Source organism: Aotus nancymaae, unplaced genomic scaffold (assembly GCF_030222135.1).
Source record: "Aotus nancymaae isolate 86718 unplaced genomic scaffold, 86718_ANA_hifiasm-v0.15.2.pri h1tg000089l, whole genome shotgun sequence".
In the NCBI taxonomy this organism is placed as follows: domain Eukaryota; kingdom Metazoa; phylum Chordata; class Mammalia; order Primates; family Aotidae; genus Aotus; species Aotus nancymaae.
Genome location: NW_026988504.1, coordinates 9,623,742 through 9,646,161, shown reverse-complemented (window position 1 = coordinate 9,646,161; position 22,420 = coordinate 9,623,742). Strand labels below are relative to the sequence as shown.

Here is a 22,420-nt window from a genome sequence, read left to right as displayed (position 1 = left end):
TAAGAACTGGGAAGAAAGAGAACTCTATTTTTCCCTCGAGTTGCAGAATTCAGGCTTCTCCCTGCTAAGTGGCTCTGAGCCCTGGCTATGAGCATGGACAAACTGTGACACCCCCAGGGTCATCGTGGGGCAAGGCCATTTCCTGGCTTTGTGGGGCTCATCTTTTGGCTTCCCTGGAGGAGAAGGCAGGTGGTATCTGGGCCTCAGAACATTCGATGGGCACTAAACAAAGAAGACGCCAGAACCCCAGCAGATGACCGTGGCCTTCCTCTCCTCCCGGGGCTCCAGGGATTGTTACAGAGCCCCCACGCAGTCAGGAGGAGCCATGCCAAGGACTGTCAGACCCTCTGGGAGAAACGTTTCCTTGGACTGAGATCCCTGCAGTGACCCTGAAAACACAGGGGCAGGGGCTCCTACGAGGGGGAGGACAGAGGAAGGGCAGGAAGCGCCCCAATGCGTGGCGTCCCCAGCTGGCCTGAGAGGAAGATCAGGCTATTATTGCCTTGCGCTGCCTCCCCACCAAGCCCGAGCTAATCCGGACCCGCTTCCGGCTGCAGCCCCGGGAGGCAGAGTCAGTGAGTGACTTTGAAGGAGGGAGGTGAGCTCAGGGGGCCCTTCCTGCCTCCCCTCTGCTTCGGGGACGTGGGACAGAACAAGTTGTCCTGTTGCTGCAGTGATGGAAGCCTCGGGTTCCCTGGGGCTCGCATCCGGCAGATGACACTGACAAGAGAGTGGCCGGGACAGGCAGGGGCGGACGGAGAGACTTGCACATTCAGCAGCTCACGGTCAGCCCGGCTCTGGCCAGAACCCGGGGCAGCGGAGGCAAAGGCTTCCCCTGGAGCCAGGGCTTGTCCCCAAAGAGGGTCGTAATGAGGAACTGACTCCACAGGTGTGCCCTCTGCAGCTTTTTTTGTTTATAGAAGGAGTCTCGCTCTGTCGCCCAGGCTGGAGTGCAGTGGTGCGATCACAGCTCACTGAAACCTCCGTCTCCCGGGTTCAAGCAATTCTCCTGCCTCAGCCTCATGAGTAGCTGGGATTACAGGCGTGCACCATCACGCCCAGCTAATTTTTGTATTTTTAGTAGAGATGGGGTTTCACCATATTGGTAAGGCTGGTCTCGAACTCCTGATTTTGTGATCTGCCTGCCTCGGCCTCCCAAAGTGCTGGGATTTGGTGGCTCCCAAAGGCGTGAGCCACCGCGCCTGGTCCCTCTGTAGCTCTTTAAAAGCCACACGTCACCAACAGCATAGGAAGCAGCAGGTTGAACAAGCTCAGAGGAGGCCGGGACAAAAGGGCCAGTATTGCAGTCCACCAGGATGGAACGCTTGGTTCTCTCAGAAATCCTGGGTTCCAGCCTCTGTTCACCCAGTGACCAGCTGGGCGACCCTGGACACGTAGCATACCTTCCTGGGCGACCCTGGCTCATCGGGAAATGAGGGCTTCCCCTGCCCCCACCATCCCCAGGGCTTCTGGGAGGCTCAAGTGCGACAGTGCCTGAGTGGAGTGCTGGACACACACTACCAGGCTCGCTCTGCACACAGGCAGATGGATTCTCACCAGCGCCCTCTCCTGTGCACTCGCCACCCTTCAGCCTCCTGATCTCCCCTCCCTGCCTCTACTCTCTCCGCTCTGCCAGGCCATCTTCCGCCAGCAGCCAGAACACTTTTCTCAAAATATAAACCAGACCCTGTTGCTCAACTGCTCAAGCTCTCTCATGGCTTCCCATTGTGTTTTATTTTTTATTTGTTTAGACAGATGCTTGCTCTGTCACCAAGGCTGGAGTGCAGTGGCGCAATTTCAGCTCACTGCAACCTACACCTCCTGGGTTCAAGCCATTCTCCTTCCTCAGCCTCCCGAGTAGCTGGGATTAGAGGCGTGCACCACCACGCCCAGCTAATTTTTGTATTTTAGTAGAAACCGGGTTTTGCCACGTTGGCCAGGCTGGTCTCGAACTCCTGACCTCAAATGATTTGTCCACCTCAGCCTCCCAAAGTGCTGGGATTACAGGTGTGAGCCACCACTCTTGGCCCATCGTTCTTATTATAGTTAATCCAAACCCCAATCCCCCAGCCTGAGCTCTCACCCCATTTTCTTGCAAGCCACCTGGCTTTCTCTATGTTCCCTGGTTCCTCTCCAGCCTCCAGGCCTTAGCACCCGCTGTTCCCTCTGCCTGGAACCCCCAACATGCTCTGCCACCTCCTGACAACCCATGACCGGCCTCTTCTCTCTCTCTTTTTTTTTTTTTTTGAGACAGAGTCTCGCTTTGTTACCAGGCTGGAGTACAGTGGCGTGATCTCGGCTCACTGCAACCTCTGTCTTCTGGGTTCAAGTGATTCTCCTGCCTCAGCCTCCAGAGTTGCTGGGATTATAGGCACCCACCACCATGCCTTGCTAATTTTTTCTATTTTCAATAGAGACGGGGTTTCACCATGTTGGCCAGGCTAGTCTCGAAATCCTGACCTCAGGCGATCCACTTGCCTTGGCCTCCGAAAGTGCTGGGATTATAGGCGTGAGCCACTGTGCCCGGTCCCTGCTGGCCTCTTCTCAGGGAGGCCTTTGTGGGTGAACCTATCCAGAGTCATCCACCCACTCCTTCACCCTTAGATCGCCTGTCCTGACCCCCGTCTGTATTTAGATCAACTTGCTTATGACCTGTCCCCTGCGCTAGGGCAGGGACCTTGTTGGCTTGTTGGTCTCAGCATTGTGTCCGTAGCATCTAGCACGGAGTGGGCTCATAAAAGACACTCAGTATTTGTGGAATGAACAAAGCCAGAGAGACAGAGGAAAGGCAGGCGGGAAGAAGGCAGGGAGTGGAAGTAGGCTGGCTGGGAGGGGCTGCGGTACTGATGTCCATCTGCAAGGCAGGGTGAAGGGTGGGGAGGACAGGCATGAGACGTGGGCTTTCTCAGGGCTTATGGGGACAGTTTCTTTTTTCTGAGCATGGGCTCTTCCACTCGGAAGGGTGTCTCCAGGGACCTGGGCACCACGCCCAGATCCTCAGGGGGATAGGATAAGCCAGCTGTGTCCACACCTCCCAAGAGCCCAGATGATGGGTGGGCCCTCTTGCAAACCCCTTCCCCACGCCCCTAGCCGTGGCCAACCCACCCCTCCTTGGGGCTCCCTCTCCCACCTGCTTGCTGGGTCTGGCCTTGGGTGGGGGTGCTCCGAGGCCCATCCCCAGCGGCGTTAAAGGCAGCCACGCTGACCATGTAGGCAGTGTAGCCGGTCAAGTTCTTGAGCTTCACACTGTTCTCAGCCAGGAAAAGTGTCTTCACCCGCTCCGTGAGGTTCTGCCGCTGGGCTTCCCAGAAATAAATCTGTGGGGACAGAAGACCATAGGAGTGAGGGAGACAGGGGCACTGAGTGTCCCTCCTTGTCCCTGCTGACCTGGAGTCTAAGAGACACCTTCATTGCTGCGAGTCACCTAGAAAACAGTAGAGAAGTCTTTAAGAGGCTGGGCGCGGTGGCTCACACCTGTAATCCTAGCACTTTGGGAGGTTGAGGCAGGCGGATCACTTGAGGTCAAGAGTTTAAGACCAGCCTGGCCAGCTGAGTATGGTGGCTCACACCTGTAATCTCAGCACTTTGGGAGGCTGAGGAGGGCGGATCACAAGGTCAGGAGTTTGTGACCAGCCTGGCCAATATGGTGAAACCCTGTCTGTATTAAAAATACAAAAAAAGTAGCTGGAAATGGTGGCAGGTGCCTCTAATCCCAGCTACTTGGGAGGCTGAGACAGGAGAATCACTTGAAATCGGGAGGTGAAGGTTGCAGTGAGCCAAGATCGTGCCACTGTGTTCCAGTCTGGGTGACAGAGCAAAACTCCATCTCAAAAAAAAAAAAAAAGTCTTTAAGAACTGTTTTTTTTTTTTTCTTTTCTTTTTTTCTTTTTTTTTTTTAGATGGACCTCTTGTTCAGACGAGAGTGCCCAGGCAAGAGTGCAATGGTGCAATCTCAGCTCACTGCAACCTCCACCTCCTGGGTTGAAGTGATTCTCCTGTCTCAACCTCCCGAGTAGCTGGGACTACAGGCGCCTGCCACTATGCCCAGCTAAATTTTTTAAAAAAATTTTTATTAGAGATGGGGTTTCACCATATTGGTCAAGCTGGCCTCAAACTCCTGAGCTCAGGCAATCCACCCGCCTCGCCTCCCAAAGTGCTGGGATTACAGGGGTGAGCCACCGTGCCCGGCCAAGAACTGTTTTAAAACCTTTCTGGAACTTTCCTTTTCACTGCCAAGACCCTGGTCTCTGCAGAACAGTAAATTCCGGGGCATGGCCCCAGGTGTCTTTGTTTCCCGTCACGCCTGGAGGATTTAGCACAGCACTGGCATATCAGTGCTCAGTATGGCTCCTGAAGGAATAAAGCAAATCCATCCTATGGGAAGCTGAGCCGGGGAGATGAGGCAGTGTGGAGTCTACCCAGACAGAGTGTGATGCATGCGCTGGTGGCCTCACGTCACCTGGGGCTGGTGAGGGATGCAGGGTCTCAGGGCCACCCCAGGCCCACTGCATTAGCAGCTACTGGTTAACAGGAATGAGGCTGGCTCAGAGGAAGGCCTCGGCCAAGGTGGCAGGAGCAGGGGGCTGAATCCCAGCTGCACCGTGTACAGCAGTGGGACTGGCCAGGTGACTTCCGGGAGCTGCAGTTTTGTTGTACATTCAGTGAGGTTAAGGACACGCACTTCCTGGGGTCAACGCGAGGGGTGCAGGCTCTAAGGGTTTCACCCAGGTACTTGGCCAATTTCCTAAGGTTCCTCGTGGCTGCAGGTTTTAGGCCGGGAACACAACTGATGCTCTATGGTGTTTTCAATCACCTCCTATGCAGTGGGTGTTAACACTTCTCAGCAAAATATGGAAGATTCTTATACTAGTTCCAGGACTGAGGCTAGCCAGAGTGGCCAGCCGGCCTGGCCCACGTGCAGAATTGGAGGTCATTTGGCGCCCCCTGCTGGCTGATGAGATTTCTGCACGTTACCAGCTTTTCAATTTCTCGTTTCCGTGGAGGAAGCCCATAAAATGAGAAAGAGCTAATAAAAGACTCCCCACTGGCATGTGTGAGTGGCAGTTAGGACATCTTGTTACCATGAAATCCTTGCTGTTCTCCAATCCCTCTCCCCATTATTTATTTATTGGAGACAGGTCTCACTCTGTTGCCCAGGCTGGAGTGCAGTGGCACAATCACAGCTCACTGCAGCTTCGACCTCCTGGGTGCAAGCCAGCCTCCCACCTCAGCCTCCTGAGTAGCTAGGACTACAAGTGTGCACTACCACACTCAGCTAAGTTTTCCATCTTTTGTAGAGACGGGGTCTTGTCATGTTTCCCAGGCTGGTCTCAAACTCCTGGGCTCAAGCGATCCAACTACCTTGGCTTCTCAAACTGCTGAGATTATAGGCATGAGCCACTGTGTCTGGCCCTCTCCCCTTTTTTATTTTATTTACTTTTACTTTTGAGACAGGGTCTCACTTTTCACCCAGACTGGAGTGCAGTGGCATGATCTCAGCTCACTGTAACCATGACTTTCAGGTTCAAGCAATCCTCCTGCCTCAGACCCCCAGGTAGCTCTGACTACACACAACTGCTACCACACTAGCTATTTTTTTTTTTTGTAGAGACGAGGGTCTTGGCATGTTGCCCAGGCTGATCTTGAACTCATGGGCTCAGGTGATTCTCCTGCCTTGGCTTCCCGAAGTGCTGGGATTACAGGTGTGAGCCACTGCACCTGGCCCTCTCCCCTTTTTCAGAAACAGATTCTGCTGGGCGCAGTGGCTTATGCCCGTAATCGTAGCACTTTGGGAGGCTGAGGCAGGAGAATCTCCTGAGCCCATGAGTTTGAGACCAGCCTGGGCAACATGACAAGATCTCCATCTCTACTGAAAATAAAAAAATTAGCCAGGAGTGATGGCATGCGCCTACAGCCCCAGCTACTTGGGAGGCTGAGGCAGGAGGATTGCTTGAACCTGGGAGGTGAAGGTTGCAGTGAGCCACGATTGCACCACTGCACTCCAGCCTGAGTGACAGAGCAAGACTCCGTCTAAAAAAATAAAATAAAATAAAAATAAAAAGCAGATTCTTCCTATATGGGTAGATAAGTGAGAGTGGCTAGTTATTTATGAAATCATTCATTCACTCGTGCATTCAGAGTAATGAGGGTACGATGGTAAATGACGTTCCTGATGGATTTGGAAAGGTCATGGCTGACGCTAAAAGTCCATCATTATCAGTACACAGGTGGTCTTCCATGAGTGCACACCAGGAGAATGAATGGATTCTTTTAGATGGAGAAGAGGGTCATGGACCGATTCCTGGGGGACTCCGGCATTCAGTGGTTGCTGGGGAGGAACAGCCAGGGAGGGAGGCTGAGGAAAGCAAGCACTTTGAGAGGAAGGAGGGATCCATGTGTCAAACACAGCTGCTGAGTCAGCTGGGATGAGCCTGCGGTTTGACTGGATACAGCAACGTGGGAATTATTGGCAACTTTGTTAGGAAGAGCTTCGGTGGGGTGGCGGGGACAAGAACCTACTCGGAGCAGGTTCAAGAGAGAATGAGAACAGAAGAATTGGAGGTGGTGAGTATGGAAGATTCTTTTGAGGAATTCTCCTGTAAAGGGGCCAAAGAAACAGGTGACAACTGGAAGAAAATGTGAGGTCAGGCTGGGCGCGGTGGCTCACACCTGTAATCCCAGCACTTTGGAAGGCCGAGGCGGGTGGATCACCTGAGGTCAAGAGTTCGAGACCAGCCTGGCCAACATGGTGAAACCCCTTCTCTACTAAAAATACAAAAATTAGCCAGGCATGGTGGCAGGTGCCTGTAATCTCGGCTACTTGGGAGACTGAGGCAGGAGAATCACTTGAACCCGGGAGGCAGAGGCTTCAGTGAGCCAAGATTGTGCCAATGCACTCCAGCCTGGGTGAAAGAGCAAGACTCCATCTTAAAAAAAAAAAAAATGAGGTCAGGAGAAGGCATGAAAAGAGGAAACATATCTCGGAATGCATTTCTGCCCTGCCCGTGGGAGCTGTCCACTGGAGAGGTGGAGGAGAGGAAGGGCCAATGGCTGCACTCCTGCTCTCGGGTGAGGGTGGGCGGGGCCTAGGACTCAGGGACAGCTATCTTCATAAACCAGGCACCCCAGCAGGTGCATCTTGTTTGCGTGTGCTGCATTCTGCAGACCTTGTTGGCTGATGATTAACAGTGAGAGGGATAACACTTGTGCAAAGGACATAAATGGACTGAGTCCAGATCCTGGTCCCCCCGGGGCACACCGCTGAGCTGCAGTGCGCTCTGATGGGTAACCAGGAGTCTGCCAGGATGCACGCTCCAGAGGGGAGGCATCTCGGGCCATGTGGCTCCCTTGGGACCCAAACACCTAGAATCATGGCTGGCACACCCACTGTGCTCAATAAATATCTGCTGGATGAATAAATGCCTTATGTGGACAAATCAAGGCATGGGAGTACACCCTTATAATCACCACCTGCCATTTACTTTGTCCAATTCCCTGCCCTTTCTTTTCTTTTTTCAGCTTTATTGAGGTATAATTGACAAATAAAATCTGTATATAGCCGGGCATGTTGGTGGGCACCTGTAATCCCAGCTACTCGGGAGGCTGAGGCAGCAGAATTGCTTGAACCCAGGAGGCAGAGGTTGCAGTGAGTGGAGATCATGCCACTATACTCCAACCTGGGTGGCAGAGTGAGACTCCATTTCAAAAAAAAAAAATCTGTATGGATTTAAGATATATGACACGGTGTTCTGATATACATATGCATTATGAAGTGATTACCACAATCAAACTAATTAACATGTTCATCATCTTTTGGTGGTAAGAACCTTCTGAGCAAATTTCAAATGTACAATATAGTATCATTAACTATCATCACCATGCTGTACATTAGATCCAGACTGGATTCATCCTGCCTACCTGAAGCGCTGTATCCTGTGACCGCCTCCCTACTTCCCTCACTCCCTCACCCCAGCAACCACCATTCCACTCCGTTTCTATGAGTTTGATTATTTGAGATTCCACGTATATGTGAGGTCCTGCAGTATTTGTCTCTCTGTGCTTGGTTCATGTCGTTTAGTGTAATATCCTGCAGGTCCATCCACGTTGTTGCCAGCAGCAGGATTCCCTTCAAGGCTGGACGGTATTCTGTTGTGTATAAACCACATTTTCTTCATTCATTCATCCGTTCACAGACATTTAGGCTATTTCCACATCTTGGCTGCTGTGAACGACGCTGGAATTAACATGGGACTGTAGATAGCTCTTCAAGAGCCTCGTTTCAATTCCTTTGGATAAACACTCAGTAGTGGGATTGCTGGATCATTGTTGTTCTATTTTTAATTTTCTTCGGAGCCTCCATACCATTATCCACGATGGCGGTACAGATTTACATTCTCACCAACAGTGTGCAAAGTTTCCCTTTTCCCCACACCCTCACCAACACTTATCTCTTGACTTTTTGATGATAGCCATTCGTGCAGGAGTCATGGGATATCTCACTGTGGTTTTGATTTCATTTCTCTGATGTTTAGCGATGCTGAACACCTTCTCAGATACCTGTGGACCATGAGTATATCTTTTTCTTTTTGAGATGGAGTCTTGCTCTGTCACCCAGGCTGGAGTGCAGTGGCATGATACTGGCTCACTGCAACCTCTGCCTCCTGGGTTCAAGTGATTCTCCTGCCTCAGCCTCCCAAGTAGATAGAATTATAGGCGCCTGCTGCCACGCCCAGCTAATTTTTGTATTTTTAGTAGAGACAGGGTTTCACCATGTTGGCCAGGCTGCTCTCGAACTCCTGATCTCATGTGGTCTGCCCGCCTCGGCCTCCCAAAGTGCTGGGATTACAGGCGTGAGCCACTGCACCTGGCCTATATATCTTCTTTTGAGAAATGTCCATTCAAGGTCTTTGCCCCATTTTCTTTCCCTTTAGTTGTAAAAGTTCCTTATATATTGTGACTATTAACCCCTTACCAGATGTATGCTTTGGTCCTTCCCATGAGCTCTGAGACGTCACTCACTTTTTGGTTTCAGGGCTCAATCTGTAGACTTCTTTTGCTCTCTGTCCGTCCTTGTCTAATCTCCTGGCTTTCAGCAGCATCTACGTGCTGAGGACACCATAACTCACACCTCTGGTTTGACTCTTCTCTCTTGAACTCCAGACACACATCTCCGACTCTGGTGTCCCCCTCGAATGTCCGTCTGGAACCAGGCTCCCCGCATCTCCCCTGCCTCCTCCTCCACCAGCGTTGTCTCCTCCTGCTCTGTAAGTGGAAGCTCCATCATCCCGCGGGGTCTGGGCTGTCCTTGTGGCCTCCCTTTTCTCCCACTGCATGTTCTATTTGTCAGTAATTTTTTTTTTTTTTTTTCCGAGACGGAGTCTCGCTCTGTTGCCCAGGCTGGAGTGCAGTGGCGTGATCCCAGCTTACTGCAACCTTCACCTCCCGGGTTCAAGAGATGCTCCTGCCTCAACCTCCTGAGTAGCTGGGACGACAGGCACGTGTCACCACACCCAGGATTTTTGTATATTTTTTTCAGATGGAATTTTGCTCTTGTCGCCCAGGCTGGAGTGCAGTGGTACAATCTCAGCTCACTGCAACCTCCGCCTCCCAGGTTTAAGTGATTCCCCTGCCTCAGCTTCCTGAGTAGCTGGGATTACAGGCGTGTACCACTATGCTCAAGCTAATTTTTTGTATTTTTAATAGAGATGGGGTTTCATAATGTTGGCCAGGCCAGTCTCAAACTCCTGACCTCAGGTGATCTGCCCGCCTCAACCTCCCAAAATGCAGGGATTACAGGTGTGAGCCACCGTGCCCGGCCTAATTTTTGTATTATTAGTAGAGATGGGTTTCATCATGTTGGCCAGGCTGGTCTCGAACTCCTGACCTCAAGTGATCTGTCTGCCTTGGCCTCAGCAAGCTCATGCCTGTAATCTCAGCAATTTGGGAGGCCGAGGGCAGATCACCTTAGGTCAGAAGTTCGAGACCTGCCTGGCCAACATGGTAAAACCCTGTCTCTCCTAAAAATACAAAAATTAGCTGGGCTTGGTGGTACACAGCTGTAGTCCTAGCTACTCAGGAGACTGAGACAGGAGAATTGCTTGAACCTGGGAGGCAGAGGTTGCAACGAGCCAAGATCACGCAACTGCACTCCAGCCTGGCGACAGAGCGAGACTCCATCTCAAAAAACAAATCAAAACAAACAAAAAATTCAAACCTCCCCATGGATCTGGCTCTCCCCTAACCTGCTTCGTTTACCACCACCTGGCAGTATTATTTATTTTGTCCATTATTGGTCTTCTCTCCCGAACATCTAAGCTCACAGCGTCGCTGCTCACTGCTGTATTCCCAGCTCTGAGAACAATGCTGGGCATACGATAACCACTCAGTAAACGTGTGTCATCGACCAACTGAAAGACTGGAGCTCTCAGGATGCGCATGAATGTGCTCCAGGCTCCAGCCGTGTGCAGTGACTGGAATGCAGTATCCGCTTCGCGGTGCTCATTGGTTGATGAAGTTAATACGTCACTGATGCTCTTGAATGTTGATGTCCACGCATGGGTCATCACATGTCCAGGAGGCAGCGCTTTCTCCGTTCATGTCCACAGTTGCCGCTCAGGCATGGGTCATGTTTTCTGGAACATCTGCTGGATTCTGTATGGTGGCGTGCGCCCACACATTTTCCTGGGTCTGTATATTAACTCGACAGTCTGGTGGCTGCCAAACTGCTTCTGGCACAGTCCTGGCCCCTTTCTTTTCCCATGGGAGGCATATGTGAGGGGGGCAATAGTTTTCCTAGCTGGTGCTCCTGGGCAACGCCTTGAGGGGTGTCCTCCTTCCTTCCTCCTCCTTCACCCCAGATGGAATAAGACTCCAATGCTGGATTCTGTCCCAAATTGGGCTACCTATATTAACGAGCTGTGTGACCTGGGTAAGCTCTTTCCCTTTGCTGACACTCCTTCCACCTGTGGGATGAAGTGCCTTGCGTCTCTCCTACTTCCCACTTAGCCCCTGGCACTGGGGCTCTTCTCTGCAGTAACATCCAACCACTGGGAATGAGAGTTGGCTGGACCTGGGTGCAGGAGGCAGATACAGCTAAGGGCTACGTGTTCCAGCTGCTCCAGCCAGGCAGACGTGTTCCTCTTTTATTTTGGAGATGGAGTCTCACTCTGTTGCCCAGGCTGGAGCGCAGTGGCGCAATCTCGGTGCACTGCAGCCTCTGCCTCCTGGGTTCAAGTGATTCTCCTGCCTCAGCCTCCCGAGTAGCTGGGACTACATGCACCCACTACCATGCCCGGCTAAGTTTTGTATTTTTAGTAGAGACGGTATCACCATGTTGGCCAGATGGGTCTTGAACTCCTACCTCAGGTAATCTGCCTGCCTCGGCCTCCCAAAATGCTGGGATTACAGGCATGAGCCACTGTGCCCAGCCGAGGTTTGAAATTTTAAATGGGTTGTGAAGGGCTGGGCTCAGTGGCTCATGTTCCTTTTGAAATCCACTTCCCCTAGCGCTCATGTGGCCAGCGCTTCCTCTCCACCCCTTGTGGGGTAAGAGCTGGCAGACTTGGAATCTGACTCTGCTGCCCACCCTGTTTTTTTGTTTTATTTATTTATTTTTTTGGAGACAGAGTTTCACTCTTGTTGCCTAAGCTGGAGTGCAATGGCACAATCTTGGCTCACCGAAACCTCCGCCTGCCGGGTTCAAGCAATTCTTCTGCCTCAGCCTCCTGAGTAGCTGGGATTACAGGCATGTACCAACATGCCCGGCTAATTTTGTATTCTTAGTAGAGACCAGGTTTCTCCATGTTGGTCAGGCTGGTCTCAAACTCCCAACCTCAGGTGATCTGCCTGCCTTGGCTTCCCGAAGTGCTGGGATTACAGGTGTGAGCTGGGATTACTGTGCCCGGCTTGCCTTCTATTTTTGTGACCTCACCAGGTCATCTAAATTGAAACTCAGTTTCCTCATCTGTGTAATGAACATAAAAACCCATATCCTTCCAGCTTCATGGGCCTTTCATGAAGATCCAAGAGTTCCAAACGGCTTTGTGAATATTGGGGAGAAACTGAATTCTATGATAGCACAGGACATTGTCCACAACCTAGACATTATTTTTTTTAAATTTTTTTCTTTTCTTTTCTTTCTTTTTTTTTTCTAGAGATAGGGTTTCACCATGTTGGTCAGGCTGGTCTTGAACTCCTAACCTTGTGATCCGCCTACCTCAGCCTCCCAAAGTGCTAGGATTACAGGCATGAGCCACCGTGCCCGGCCTGATTGTTTTTAATTTTTTGAGACAGCGTCTCACTCTGTTACCAGGCTGGAGTACAGTGGCTCCATTGCGGCTCACTACAACCTCTGCCCTGCTGGCTCAGGCAGTCCTCCCACCTCAGCCTCCAGAGTAGCTGGGACTATAGGCGCATGCCACCGCACCTGACTAATTTTTGTATTTTTTTTTTTGGTAGAGTTAGGGTATCACTCTGTTACCCAGGCTGGTCTCCAGCTCCTGGGCTCAAGCAATCCGTCCACCTCGGCCTCCCAAAGTGCTGGGATTACAGGTGTGAACCACCACAGGTAACCCTAGAAATGATTTTTAATTTTAATTTCATTTTTTTTTTGAAACTGTCTCTCTCTCTGTCGCCCAGCCTGGAGTGCAGTGGCGCATTTTAGGCTCACTGTAATCTCTGCCTCCTGGGTTCAAGCGATTCTCCTGCCTCAGCCTGCCAAATAGCTGGGATTACAGGCGCCCACCACCATGCCCAGATAATTTTTGTATTTTTAGTAAAGAAGGAGTTTCACCACGTTGGCCAGGCTAGTCTCAAACTCCTGACCTTGAGGTGATCCACCTGCCTTGGCCTCCCAAAGTGCTGGGATTACAGGTGTGAGCCGCTGTGCCTGGCCTAGAAATGATTTTTAAACAGAGATTTCCAAATACTAGGCAGCGATGCTTTGCTGATTGGCCATCTGATTAGTATCAATGTTGTAATTACGGGGCCAGAAGCCCCTTGGAGTGGTCTGAAGTGTGTATGGGGCTGAGGGGTGGCGGGTAGGGGTGTGTGCTGCTCAGAGGTGGTACGAGCCGAGGCATGGCTGGGGTTTCTGGTGCCTAAGCTCAGCCTGCCCTTAGGAGGCTGGAGGGGATGGACGTGGTTTAGCTTCTGCTGTGGAGTATTTCTGCGAAGTGGGTGCAAACAGCCAAGGCGGTAGGTGTACAGCAGAGCCTCAAGGGCTGAGGACCTGGCTGGGTGAATGGAGGGCCAGGGACACCTGTCCCGCCTACCACCTGTCACTCACTCCCCAGCCCCCGACCTGGTCCCTCGTCCATGCCCCACTTCACTCTGCCCAAGGGCACCCTACCTTGTATCCCTGGATGTCTCCATTCTGGCTGTCCAGCGGAGGTGGCTCCCAAGTCACGTCCAGCTGCGTGGCCGTGGCACCATGGACGACCACATTACGAGGTGCTGCTGTGGGCACTGGAGGGCGTGTGGGATAGAGAGTGAGCATGCAAGTAAACCTGGGAGGGGAGGTGGCTGGGGTGGGGTCGCGATCCCAGAGCCCATCTCGTCTGGCTGGACTGGGTGGGGCTGGGAAAGGCATGCTGGGGCCGGACAGGGCTGACGCCGCTCACCTGCCTCCCCCACAAAGACCTCGTGTGGGGGGCTGGAGGGCCCCTCGCCCACGGCATTGTACATGCTCATTCGTATCTCGTACCGCCTGTGCTTGTTCAGGTCTGTGGGGAAGAGCAGGGGAGGGGAGGCACAGTGAGATCACCGTCCCTGCTGGGAAGGTGCCCCCCAGGGAGGGTGGAGGCTGTGGGGGAGGAACGAGGCACCCCCGCCGTTCTAGCCCCCTGTGTGAAGGTGCAGGAAGAAGGAGGTGAGAGGCGGGGCTCCCTGGGGACGCTCCGTGCCAATCTGGACATAGGGCGATGCTGGTTGACCTCCTGGCCTAGGGTGGCCATACATTCTACCATCCAACTGGACACTTTTGAGACTGAAAACCAAAGCTGCCCTGGGCACACCTGGCCATAGCTTCATCCCCTACCCCTGGCCTGTCCTCTTTCCCCACCGTGACAGATGCCCAGAGTCCCCAGTCCAGGCCTCCTCAGTCCCCCTCCACCAACTCTTTACACAGTGGGGCTCAGCTCCAGGGGAGAGGGGCGCCATGGATGTGAATTCTGGACTAAGACACCTGACGTTTCTGCCAAGTGCTTGGATGGGAACGCCTGGCAGAACTTGGAAGAGGGATGCAGCTGCAAGAAACGGGCTCAGTCACTGTCCCCGGTGGCTGAAAGGTTCTCCCACCCTCTCCACTCTTCTCTCTCTGGGTTCCCCGCCCCTGCTCCCTTCCCCTGGGTGGAGTCTACCCTTCAACAGGGCTGTGAGAGGGGTTTCACCCTTGCCTAGCTGTCTATGCAGACCGTGTTGGCCACTGGTGGACGGAGGAAGGAGGAAGAGAACTTAGCCTTAAATCCGTGCTATTTTCCCCTGAGCGTGAAACCCTCTTGCACAAGGCCCTGGGTCTCAGGAAGAACCATGGCTGGGGCTTTAGAGAAAGATCAAGGGCTAGGGTGTGCCAGCAGCAGGAACATGCCTGGTGCGTGGGAGGACAACGGACACAGGTGACTAAAACTGCTGTCACCTCCCTCCGGGTGTGGGGCGGGACCGTAAGACCCAGCTGGGCCGAGAAGTACCTTTGATGGGACTGGGCGGGGCAGCAGCCATGTGAACACCTGCTCACCTGCTGCAGCCCCCGCTGTCACTGTCCCCCGACCCAGCAGAGCACAGGGATAGACCTTCATTTTCCAGCCCACACCTGACAGAGGGCAGGTGTGAAGGAGACGTTCCCTGGCAACTGCCTACTTTGTCGTGTGCTTAGGGCTATCGCTTGTGTTCAGGGTGGTCCCATTCCTCAAGCCCCCTGGGATGGGCACACCCCTCATCCTGTGATCACATCTCTCGAGGCCCCACTCCCACTCCCTGTGGGAGTCCTGGGCCCGCGAGGAAGCCACCATGCAAGCAAAGACTTACTGTCCAGCTCGTACTGCGTGAGGCTGGGCCGGCTCAGGTTCCGCATGGAGTACATGGCTATGGGTGGGGGTGTCGGGGCGGGGGCGCAGAGGGAGACAGCAGACAGACGAGGTTAGTGCACACACATCCCCACCCCACAAAGAAACCCCGGCCAGGCGGGGCTGACAGCGCATACAGACAGGAAGAGTGTTTCCAGATTTCCAATGCTGAGTTAGGGGCCAGGATAACCATGCGGTGGGGGTGGGGGAAGGTGGAGGCTCCCCCAACAGTCTGTCCCCACCTTGGTGTGCACTGGCCCAAGGTGGCACGGTACCTGGAGCCCCCTGGAGCCCAGGATCTCTGGGGACAGCTCTGGGGGACCCTCTCACCTCAACTCGCTTCCTTGTTTCAGGCAGAGCTCCTGGAAACCATCATGAAATACTGCAGTTGTTAATTTCCTCATATGAACCAGAAACAATTTTACTACTAGGAAATATGACTATTATACACAGGCAATATAAAATCACAACCACAAGCACATGTGGGCAAAAAAAAAGAGAAAAAGGAAAAAATCCCTACCAAAAAAGCAAGCTGTTGGATCAGCTACTTCTGAGTTTTTCTGTCAATATTCCTTTGCTACATGCTCAATCATTTTGTTGTCTGCTAACTCACTATAAGACAAGGCACAAGCCGGGAGCGGTGGCTCACGCCTGTAATCCCAGCACTTTGAGAGGCTGAGGCGGGTGGATCACGAGGTCAAGAGATCGAGACCATCCCGGTCAACATGGTGAAACCCCGTCTCTACTAAAAATACAAAAAAAATTAGCTGGGCATGGTGGCACGTGCCTGTAATCCCAGCTACTCAGGAGGCTGAGGCAGGAGAATTGCCTGAACCCAGGAGGCAGAGGTTGTGGTGAGCCGAGATCGCGCCATTGCACTCCAACCTGGGTAACAAGAGCAAAACTCCGTCTCAAAAAAAAAAAAAGACAAGGCACAAAAGGCTTGGGAGAACTAAGGAAGGAAACATGAAAATGTAGAGGCTAGGCTGAGCGTGGTGGCTCATGCCTGTAATCTCAGCACTTTGGGAAGCCAAAGCAGGTAGATCACCTGAGGTCAGGAGTTCAAGACCAGCCTGGCCAACACAGTGAAATCCTATCTCTACTAAAAACACAAACATTAGCTAGGCGTAGTGGTACGTGTCTGTAGTTCCAGCTACTGGGGAGGCTGAGGCAGAAGAATCACTTGAACATGGAGGGCAGAGTTTGCAGTGAGCCCTGAAATCATGTCACTTCACTCCAGCCTGGGCAACAGAGCAAGACTCTTTCCATCTCAAGAAAAAAAAAAAAGAAAAGAAAAGAAAAAAAGAACAGGTGTAGTGACTCATGCCTGTATCCCAGCACTTTGTGGGGCTGAAGCAGGTGGATCCCCTGAGGTCAGGAGTTTGAGATCAGCCTGGCTAACATGGTGAAACCCCATCTCTACTAAAAATACAAAAATTAACTGGGCGTGGCAGCGGGTGCCTGTAATTCCATCTACTTGGGACTGGCCCTAAATCCAATGACTTGTGTCCTTATAAAAAAGAAGAGAAGGCTGGGCGCAGTGGCTCGTACCTGTGATCCCAGCACTTTGGGAGGCTGAGGTGGGTGGATCATGAGGTCAGGAGTTCGAGACCAGCCCGGCCAACATGATGAAACCTCATCTCTACTAAAAAATTAGCTGGGTGTGGTGGCATGCACCTGTAATTCCAGCTACTTGGGAGGCTGAGGCAGGAGACTTGTTTGAACCCGGGAGGCGGAGATTGCAGTGAGCTGAGATCACGCCACTGTACTCCAGCTTGGGCAATGAGAATGAAACTCCATCTCAAAAAAAAAAAAAAAAAGGAAAATGAAGAGGCTCTTAAACTGACCTGCTCCCCTGCTAGTCTGTTTGGGTGAGTGTCCCACACCCACCTGAGTACCCAGTCCTCTGGGGTACCCCGCTTGCTGCTCTCTCCCACTGTGAACCAATCATGGAGTCCCAGACAGGTGGATGGAGGATATTTAGGGAAGCAGGCTCTTTATAAAAACCTCTAGTGATCTGAATCCAAATCTCAGGTGAAGACAAGCACTTCAGATCCAAACAAGCCAAAGGTGTAGATGAACATCAGCTTTGAGCCACCGAGAAAACCTCAGTTGTTTCTTTCATTACGTACCAAGGTGTTCTAATTATTGTGACTATCTGCTGTGCTGTAAAATATTTTATCGGTTGCACCACTTTGCAGCATTTTGTCTAAAGCTCTTAACTGTCATAAACACACCCAACTATCTGCCAATGTGGAATACTAAACAATTATGTGAGTGACTGATTTACTTTGAAAATCAAAAACAGGCCAGGCATGGTGGCTCAAACCTGTAATCCCAGCACTTGGGAAGCCAAAGCAGGAGATCACTTAAGGTCAGGAGTTCAAGACCAGGCTGGCCAACATGGCGAAATCCTATCTCTACTAAACAAAACAAACAAATAAACAAATCACACAAAAATTAGCTGGGCATGGTGGCACGCGCCTGTAGTCCCAACTACTTGGGAGGCTGAGGCCCGAGAATCACTTGAACCCAGGAGGTGAAAGTTGCAGCGAGCCAAGATTGCGCCACTACACTCCAGCATGGGCAACAGAGTAAGACTTCCCCTCAAAAACAAAAACAAACCAGAAGAAAACCCTGAGTCTTGGAGCATCTGTGCTCATCATGTATCATCTCCCAGACTGGCCTTGGTTCCAACCTCATGTTCTCTTGCTATGTGACCGTGACAGCCTCCAGCTGGGCCCCTACCTCTGGCTCCCATCCTCCCACCATGGCCAAGCCATTATCCTCATGCTACCAAAGTGACTCCTAACACAAAAGTCTGAGCGCATCGGTCCCTTGCTGTGACCTCCTGGGCATCAGCTCTCCCCGACATTTCCACCTGGCCTCCCTGCTTTCCTTCTTTCACTCCAGGGGGCAGGCTGGATCCCCAGGACAAGCAGGACAGTGACTTCCCCCAGGAAAAAGAGGGAGTCAGGACTGCTGGTCTTGGGGTGTGACCAGCTGAGGCTTCTGGTCCCTCAAGGGCAGGGTGCTCCTTCCCATGCGCTGGGCTGCCCCCATCCCTTTGGCCTGGCTAACTTGGCATTGCCCTTCCATGTTAGCGCCAGAGCCACGTGAGCCTCACACTGGGAAAGCCTTGCCTGGCCCTCCTAGAATGCTTCCTTCCTGGCTCTCCTGGCTCCTCCTCCAGCCTGCAACTCCATGGGGGCAAGGACCCTGTCTGTCTTGATGATCGGTGTGCCCCACAGTGTCTTGGGGCCCATAGAAGGTGCTCAGCCAATATCCAGTACATGAATGAATGGGATGGGAGGAGGGAGAGGCACAAGCACACACAGGGGAAGAAGGCAGGGTTTCAGGTTACAGTGGTTCCAGAAAGCTGAGAGCTCCAGAGCGGGAAGGTGAGGGTGACCACCCCGTCCCACCCATTCCCCCGGCTCCCGAGTGCCACTCACAGGTAAGCTCGGCCCATGTAGCCCCCGGGTTGTTGATGCCTCGAAGCGTGAAGCCCCTCAGTCCTTCATAGAGCAGCTCCCGATACCGGATCCGGAAACCCAGGAGGACGCCGTTGATCTTGTCCTCAGCTGGTGGCTGCAGGGAAGGGAGCAGGGAATGGGGAGGGAGCCCGGACCACTGCCCACCCCACACCATGCCCACTTATCATGCCTACTGCAGCCACAGAGCAGCGTCTGTGTTTCAACCAGGAAAAGAAATCAAGTTAACATTGAGCATTTTAAATTTACAAAGCACTTCTGATGAGGTGATTTCATCCCTGTAGTGGTCCCTGGAAGGAGGGAAGGGCAAGAATCCGTAATTGTCTTTTACCCAAGCAGGGAACTGGAGCTCAGAGATGTTAAGGAACTTGCCCAAGATCACACAGCATCACTGGGGGCTGGAGCACACAGCTGTTTTTACAGTTCCTTTGTCTTCAAGGCTGCCCTGCCCTAATCACCAGCCTCCCTAGGCCTGCTGGTCCCTGCCTTCACACCTGGATAAATCTTCCTGGCGTTTCCTGCAAGCTGAGCCCTCTCCTACTCTTAGTACTGGCAAGGGTGAGTGCGCCCCTCACCCTTTCATCAAATTCTTCTTTGCTGCTTCTCCTGTCTACAGCTTAGCTGCAGAACAGCTTCAGGAGAAGGTGGGAACTACTTCTTAATGATACTGCATATAAAGAATGGGCTGAGCAGCGGGGCCAACACGGTGAAACCCCGTCTCTACTAAAAATATAAAAATCAGCTGGGTTAGGCCGGGTGTGGTAGCTCATGTCTGTAATCTCAGCACTTTAGGAGGCAGAGGTAGGCGGATCACCTGAGGTCAAGAGTTTGAGACCAGCCTGGCCAACACAGTGAAACACCATGTCTACTAAAAATACAAAAATTAGCTGGGTGTGGTGGCACACACCTGTAATCCCAGCTACTTGGGAGGCTGAGGCAGGAGAATCACTTGAATCTGAGAGGCGGAGGCTGCAGTGAGCTGAGATCGTGCCACTGCACTCCAGCTTGGGTGACAGAGCAAGACTCTGTCTCAGAAAAAAAAAAAAAAAGAAAACAAGTCCCAAAAACCTGCTGGAACGGCTCAGCCTTTATTAGCTCCTTGTGGCTTCCCCAGCTGCTGCGGGTACCTCCCTGCCCCCTCTGCCGAGTTGCTTCAGCCTCATCCTGGTCACAGGAGCACTAGGTCATGTTCATCTAAGGGAGTGTCCTCTCCTTGAGGCTTGTGTGTCTCAGGCTGGGGAGGTGCTGGGGGGCCCTCCTGGCTTTGTCTTCAAGGGCTTTCCCTATGGGAGAGAGCAGATGGCTGAAGGCAAGTGCCTGCCCCTTTGATCAGGAGAAGTGGTGATGGGAGTTCAGTGCTTTGGGGCCTCTGTGGGTGACCTGCTGAGTCAAGGCTGGACTTCAGAGGGCACAGGAGGGCCCCACAGGACAGGACCCATAAGCAGCCTGGTTGCTGAAGTTTGCTGGTGATCTTCCCCAGGCCATGGCAGTGCCCACCAAATTGTGGGCAACTGAAAGGGGTACAGAGGAAGGGGGGCATTTTCTCTCTACTTGGACAGCGATGGTCATGGGCATGGGTCTCTATAAGGAATCCCTTCACTGACCAGTGGTGGCTTCATAGAAACTCTGGGGGCCCTAAGAACCCCAAGCACTTTCCAGTCCAAGGACTCAGCAGACCTAAGGCTAATACGCCTGGCCCTGCCACTCATGGGCTGTGTAACCTGGGGCCATTGGGTCCCGCCCTGAGTCTCAGTGGTCATCTGCAGAAGGGGATGACAGCAGCTGGCTGATGTGACTGTCTGGAGAGCATAATGAGGTGTGTTATGCGAGTGCGTGTGTGTGCATGTGTGTGTACGCGTGTGCATAGAATGTTCCGTGACATGCACACGCCTGGATTTCTCATGGCTTTCCAGGTGCTCTGACGGCAGAGAACCTGGGGGCTCCCTGCAGCCGTGGTGGGGACTGCTGGCTTTCCAGTCCCAGAGCAGAGCTTGTCTGAGTCTTCATGGAGCCTTTCTGCCTGCTGGGCCTTACCTGCCATCGGATTAGCACAGAGGTGGTGGTGTGGGGCGTCACCGAGAGGATGGTGGGCGCTTCGTCGGGGGCTGTGGAGAGAGGCAGATAGGTGGGTTCTGGGGGCCGTGGCTTCAAGTCCCCCAGGAGCCCACGCGGACCAGATTCTGCTAGCACTGGACTGCAGGACAGGTCCAGCCTGCATTGGCCTCCATGCTGCTGGCCCAACTTCTGCAGAACAAAGGGGCAGTGTGAAGGGGAGGGAGGGAGGGTTTGTGAGCTGACCCAGTCCAAACCCAAGGGTCCCAGAGCCCCCTCCACACTGCCCCTCAGAGCCACAGGCCACTTTTGCTGCTGCCAAGACCTCCCCATCCCGCTCACTGGCAGGGATACAAGGAAGGAATGTGCCACAGGCCGGGCTGGGCCTGGGACCCTGAGCCCTTGGCAAAGGTGTGTCTGGCCCAAGCCTCCCTGAGACCCTACTCTGGGAGCCGAAGGGCCCAGTGGGCCCCACGCGCCTCTCATCTTTGGAGGCCGCTCCCCCCAGAAGAGAACGCCCCATGCCCAGGAAGCAGCCAGTGGGCGGGGAGAGACTGCTGGGGGCGGGCACTGACCAGCCCCGGAAGCAGCCAGTGGGCGGGGAGAGACTGTTGGGGGCGGGCACTGACCGGCCCCGGAAGCAGCCAGTGGGCGGGGAGAGACTGCTGGGGGCGGGCACTGACCAGCCCCGGAAGCAGCCAGTGGGCGGGGAGAGACTGTTGGGGGCGGGCACTGACCGGCCCCGGAAGCAGCCAGTGGGTGGGGAGAGACTGCTGGGGGCGGGCACTGACAGGCCCCGGAAGCAGCCAGTGGGCGGGGAGAGACTGTTGGGGGCGGGCACTGACCGGCCCCGGAAGCAGCCAGTGGGCGGGGAGAGACTGCTGGGGGCGGGCACTGACAGGCCCCGGAAGCAGCCAGTGGGCGGGGAGAGACTGCTGGGGGCGGGCACTGACCGGCCTGCAGGGTGGTCAGTGACTCCGACTCCTCACTGAACTCGCTGTCGCCAATGTCATTGGTCGCCTTCACTCGGAACTTGTAGGACGTGAAGGGCTTAAGCCTGTGGGGGGAAATCAGGCCCAGTGAGCCAAGGTGCTCCTTAAAACCCTCGCCCCGTGCCACCACCAAGGAGTCTCCCTGATCTGCTCAGCGAAAGGGGTGGGGTGCAAGCCCACTACACAGAAGGGAACACCGAGGCTCAGAAAGGAGCTTTGCTACAAAGCGGACAAACTGGAACTCTGCTCCAGGGGTCCCACGTACCCAGACCAGGTCCTCCAGACCATGCCAGCTCGGGGAGCCTTTAGCCCCAGTTATAAGCCATAGCTTCCCGAGAAGGAAATGTCTGCAGATTCCTCACCTCCTAGAACCATGCAGCCAATGAAATCACCAGTATCTTCCTCCCCAAACAAACTCCTCCCCTGCGTCCCAACAAACTGCCAGCTCTTTCTTTTTTTTTTTTTGTTTAAGATGGAGTCTTTTTTTTTCTTTTTCTTTTTTTTTTTTTTTGAGACAATCTCGCTCTGTCACCCAGACTGGAGTGCAGTGGCGTGATCTTGGCTCACTGCAACCTCCGCCTCCTGGGTTCAAGCGATTCTCGTGCCTCAGCCTCCTGAGTAGCTGGGATAACAGGCGCGTGCCACCATGCCCAGCTAATTTTTGTATTTTAGTGGAGACAGGGTTTCACTATCTTGGCCAGACTGACCTCAAACTCCTGACCTCAAGTGATCCTCCCGCCTTGTGCTGCGATTATAGGTGTGAGCCACCGCGCCCAGTCTTTCTTTCTTAAATTTAGTAAATTAGAGAAGAATTGAGGTTCTC

The 22,420-nt window shown here is 53.2% G+C and overlaps 1 protein-coding gene across 1 annotated transcript in view; it reads right to left on the bottom strand.

Moving 5' to 3' along the window:
* The window catches only part of SDK2 (sidekick cell adhesion molecule 2), a 316,185-nt gene that overhangs the window by 28,843 nt on the left and 264,922 nt on the right, over positions 1–22,420 (bottom strand). Inside the window, exons 31-37 of the mRNA XM_064369185.1 lie at positions 21,559–21,662; positions 20,588–20,658; positions 18,515–18,650; positions 15,022–15,078; positions 13,620–13,721; positions 13,349–13,464; positions 3,131–3,317 (exon numbers count right to left, since the gene is read on the bottom strand). Coding sequence (XP_064225255.1) covers positions 3,131–3,317; positions 13,349–13,464; positions 13,620–13,721; positions 15,022–15,078; positions 18,515–18,650; positions 20,588–20,658; positions 21,559–21,662 — 773 coding nt within the window. The remainder of the gene's footprint in view (positions 1–3,130; positions 3,318–13,348; positions 13,465–13,619; positions 13,722–15,021; positions 15,079–18,514; positions 18,651–20,587; positions 20,659–21,558; positions 21,663–22,420) is intronic.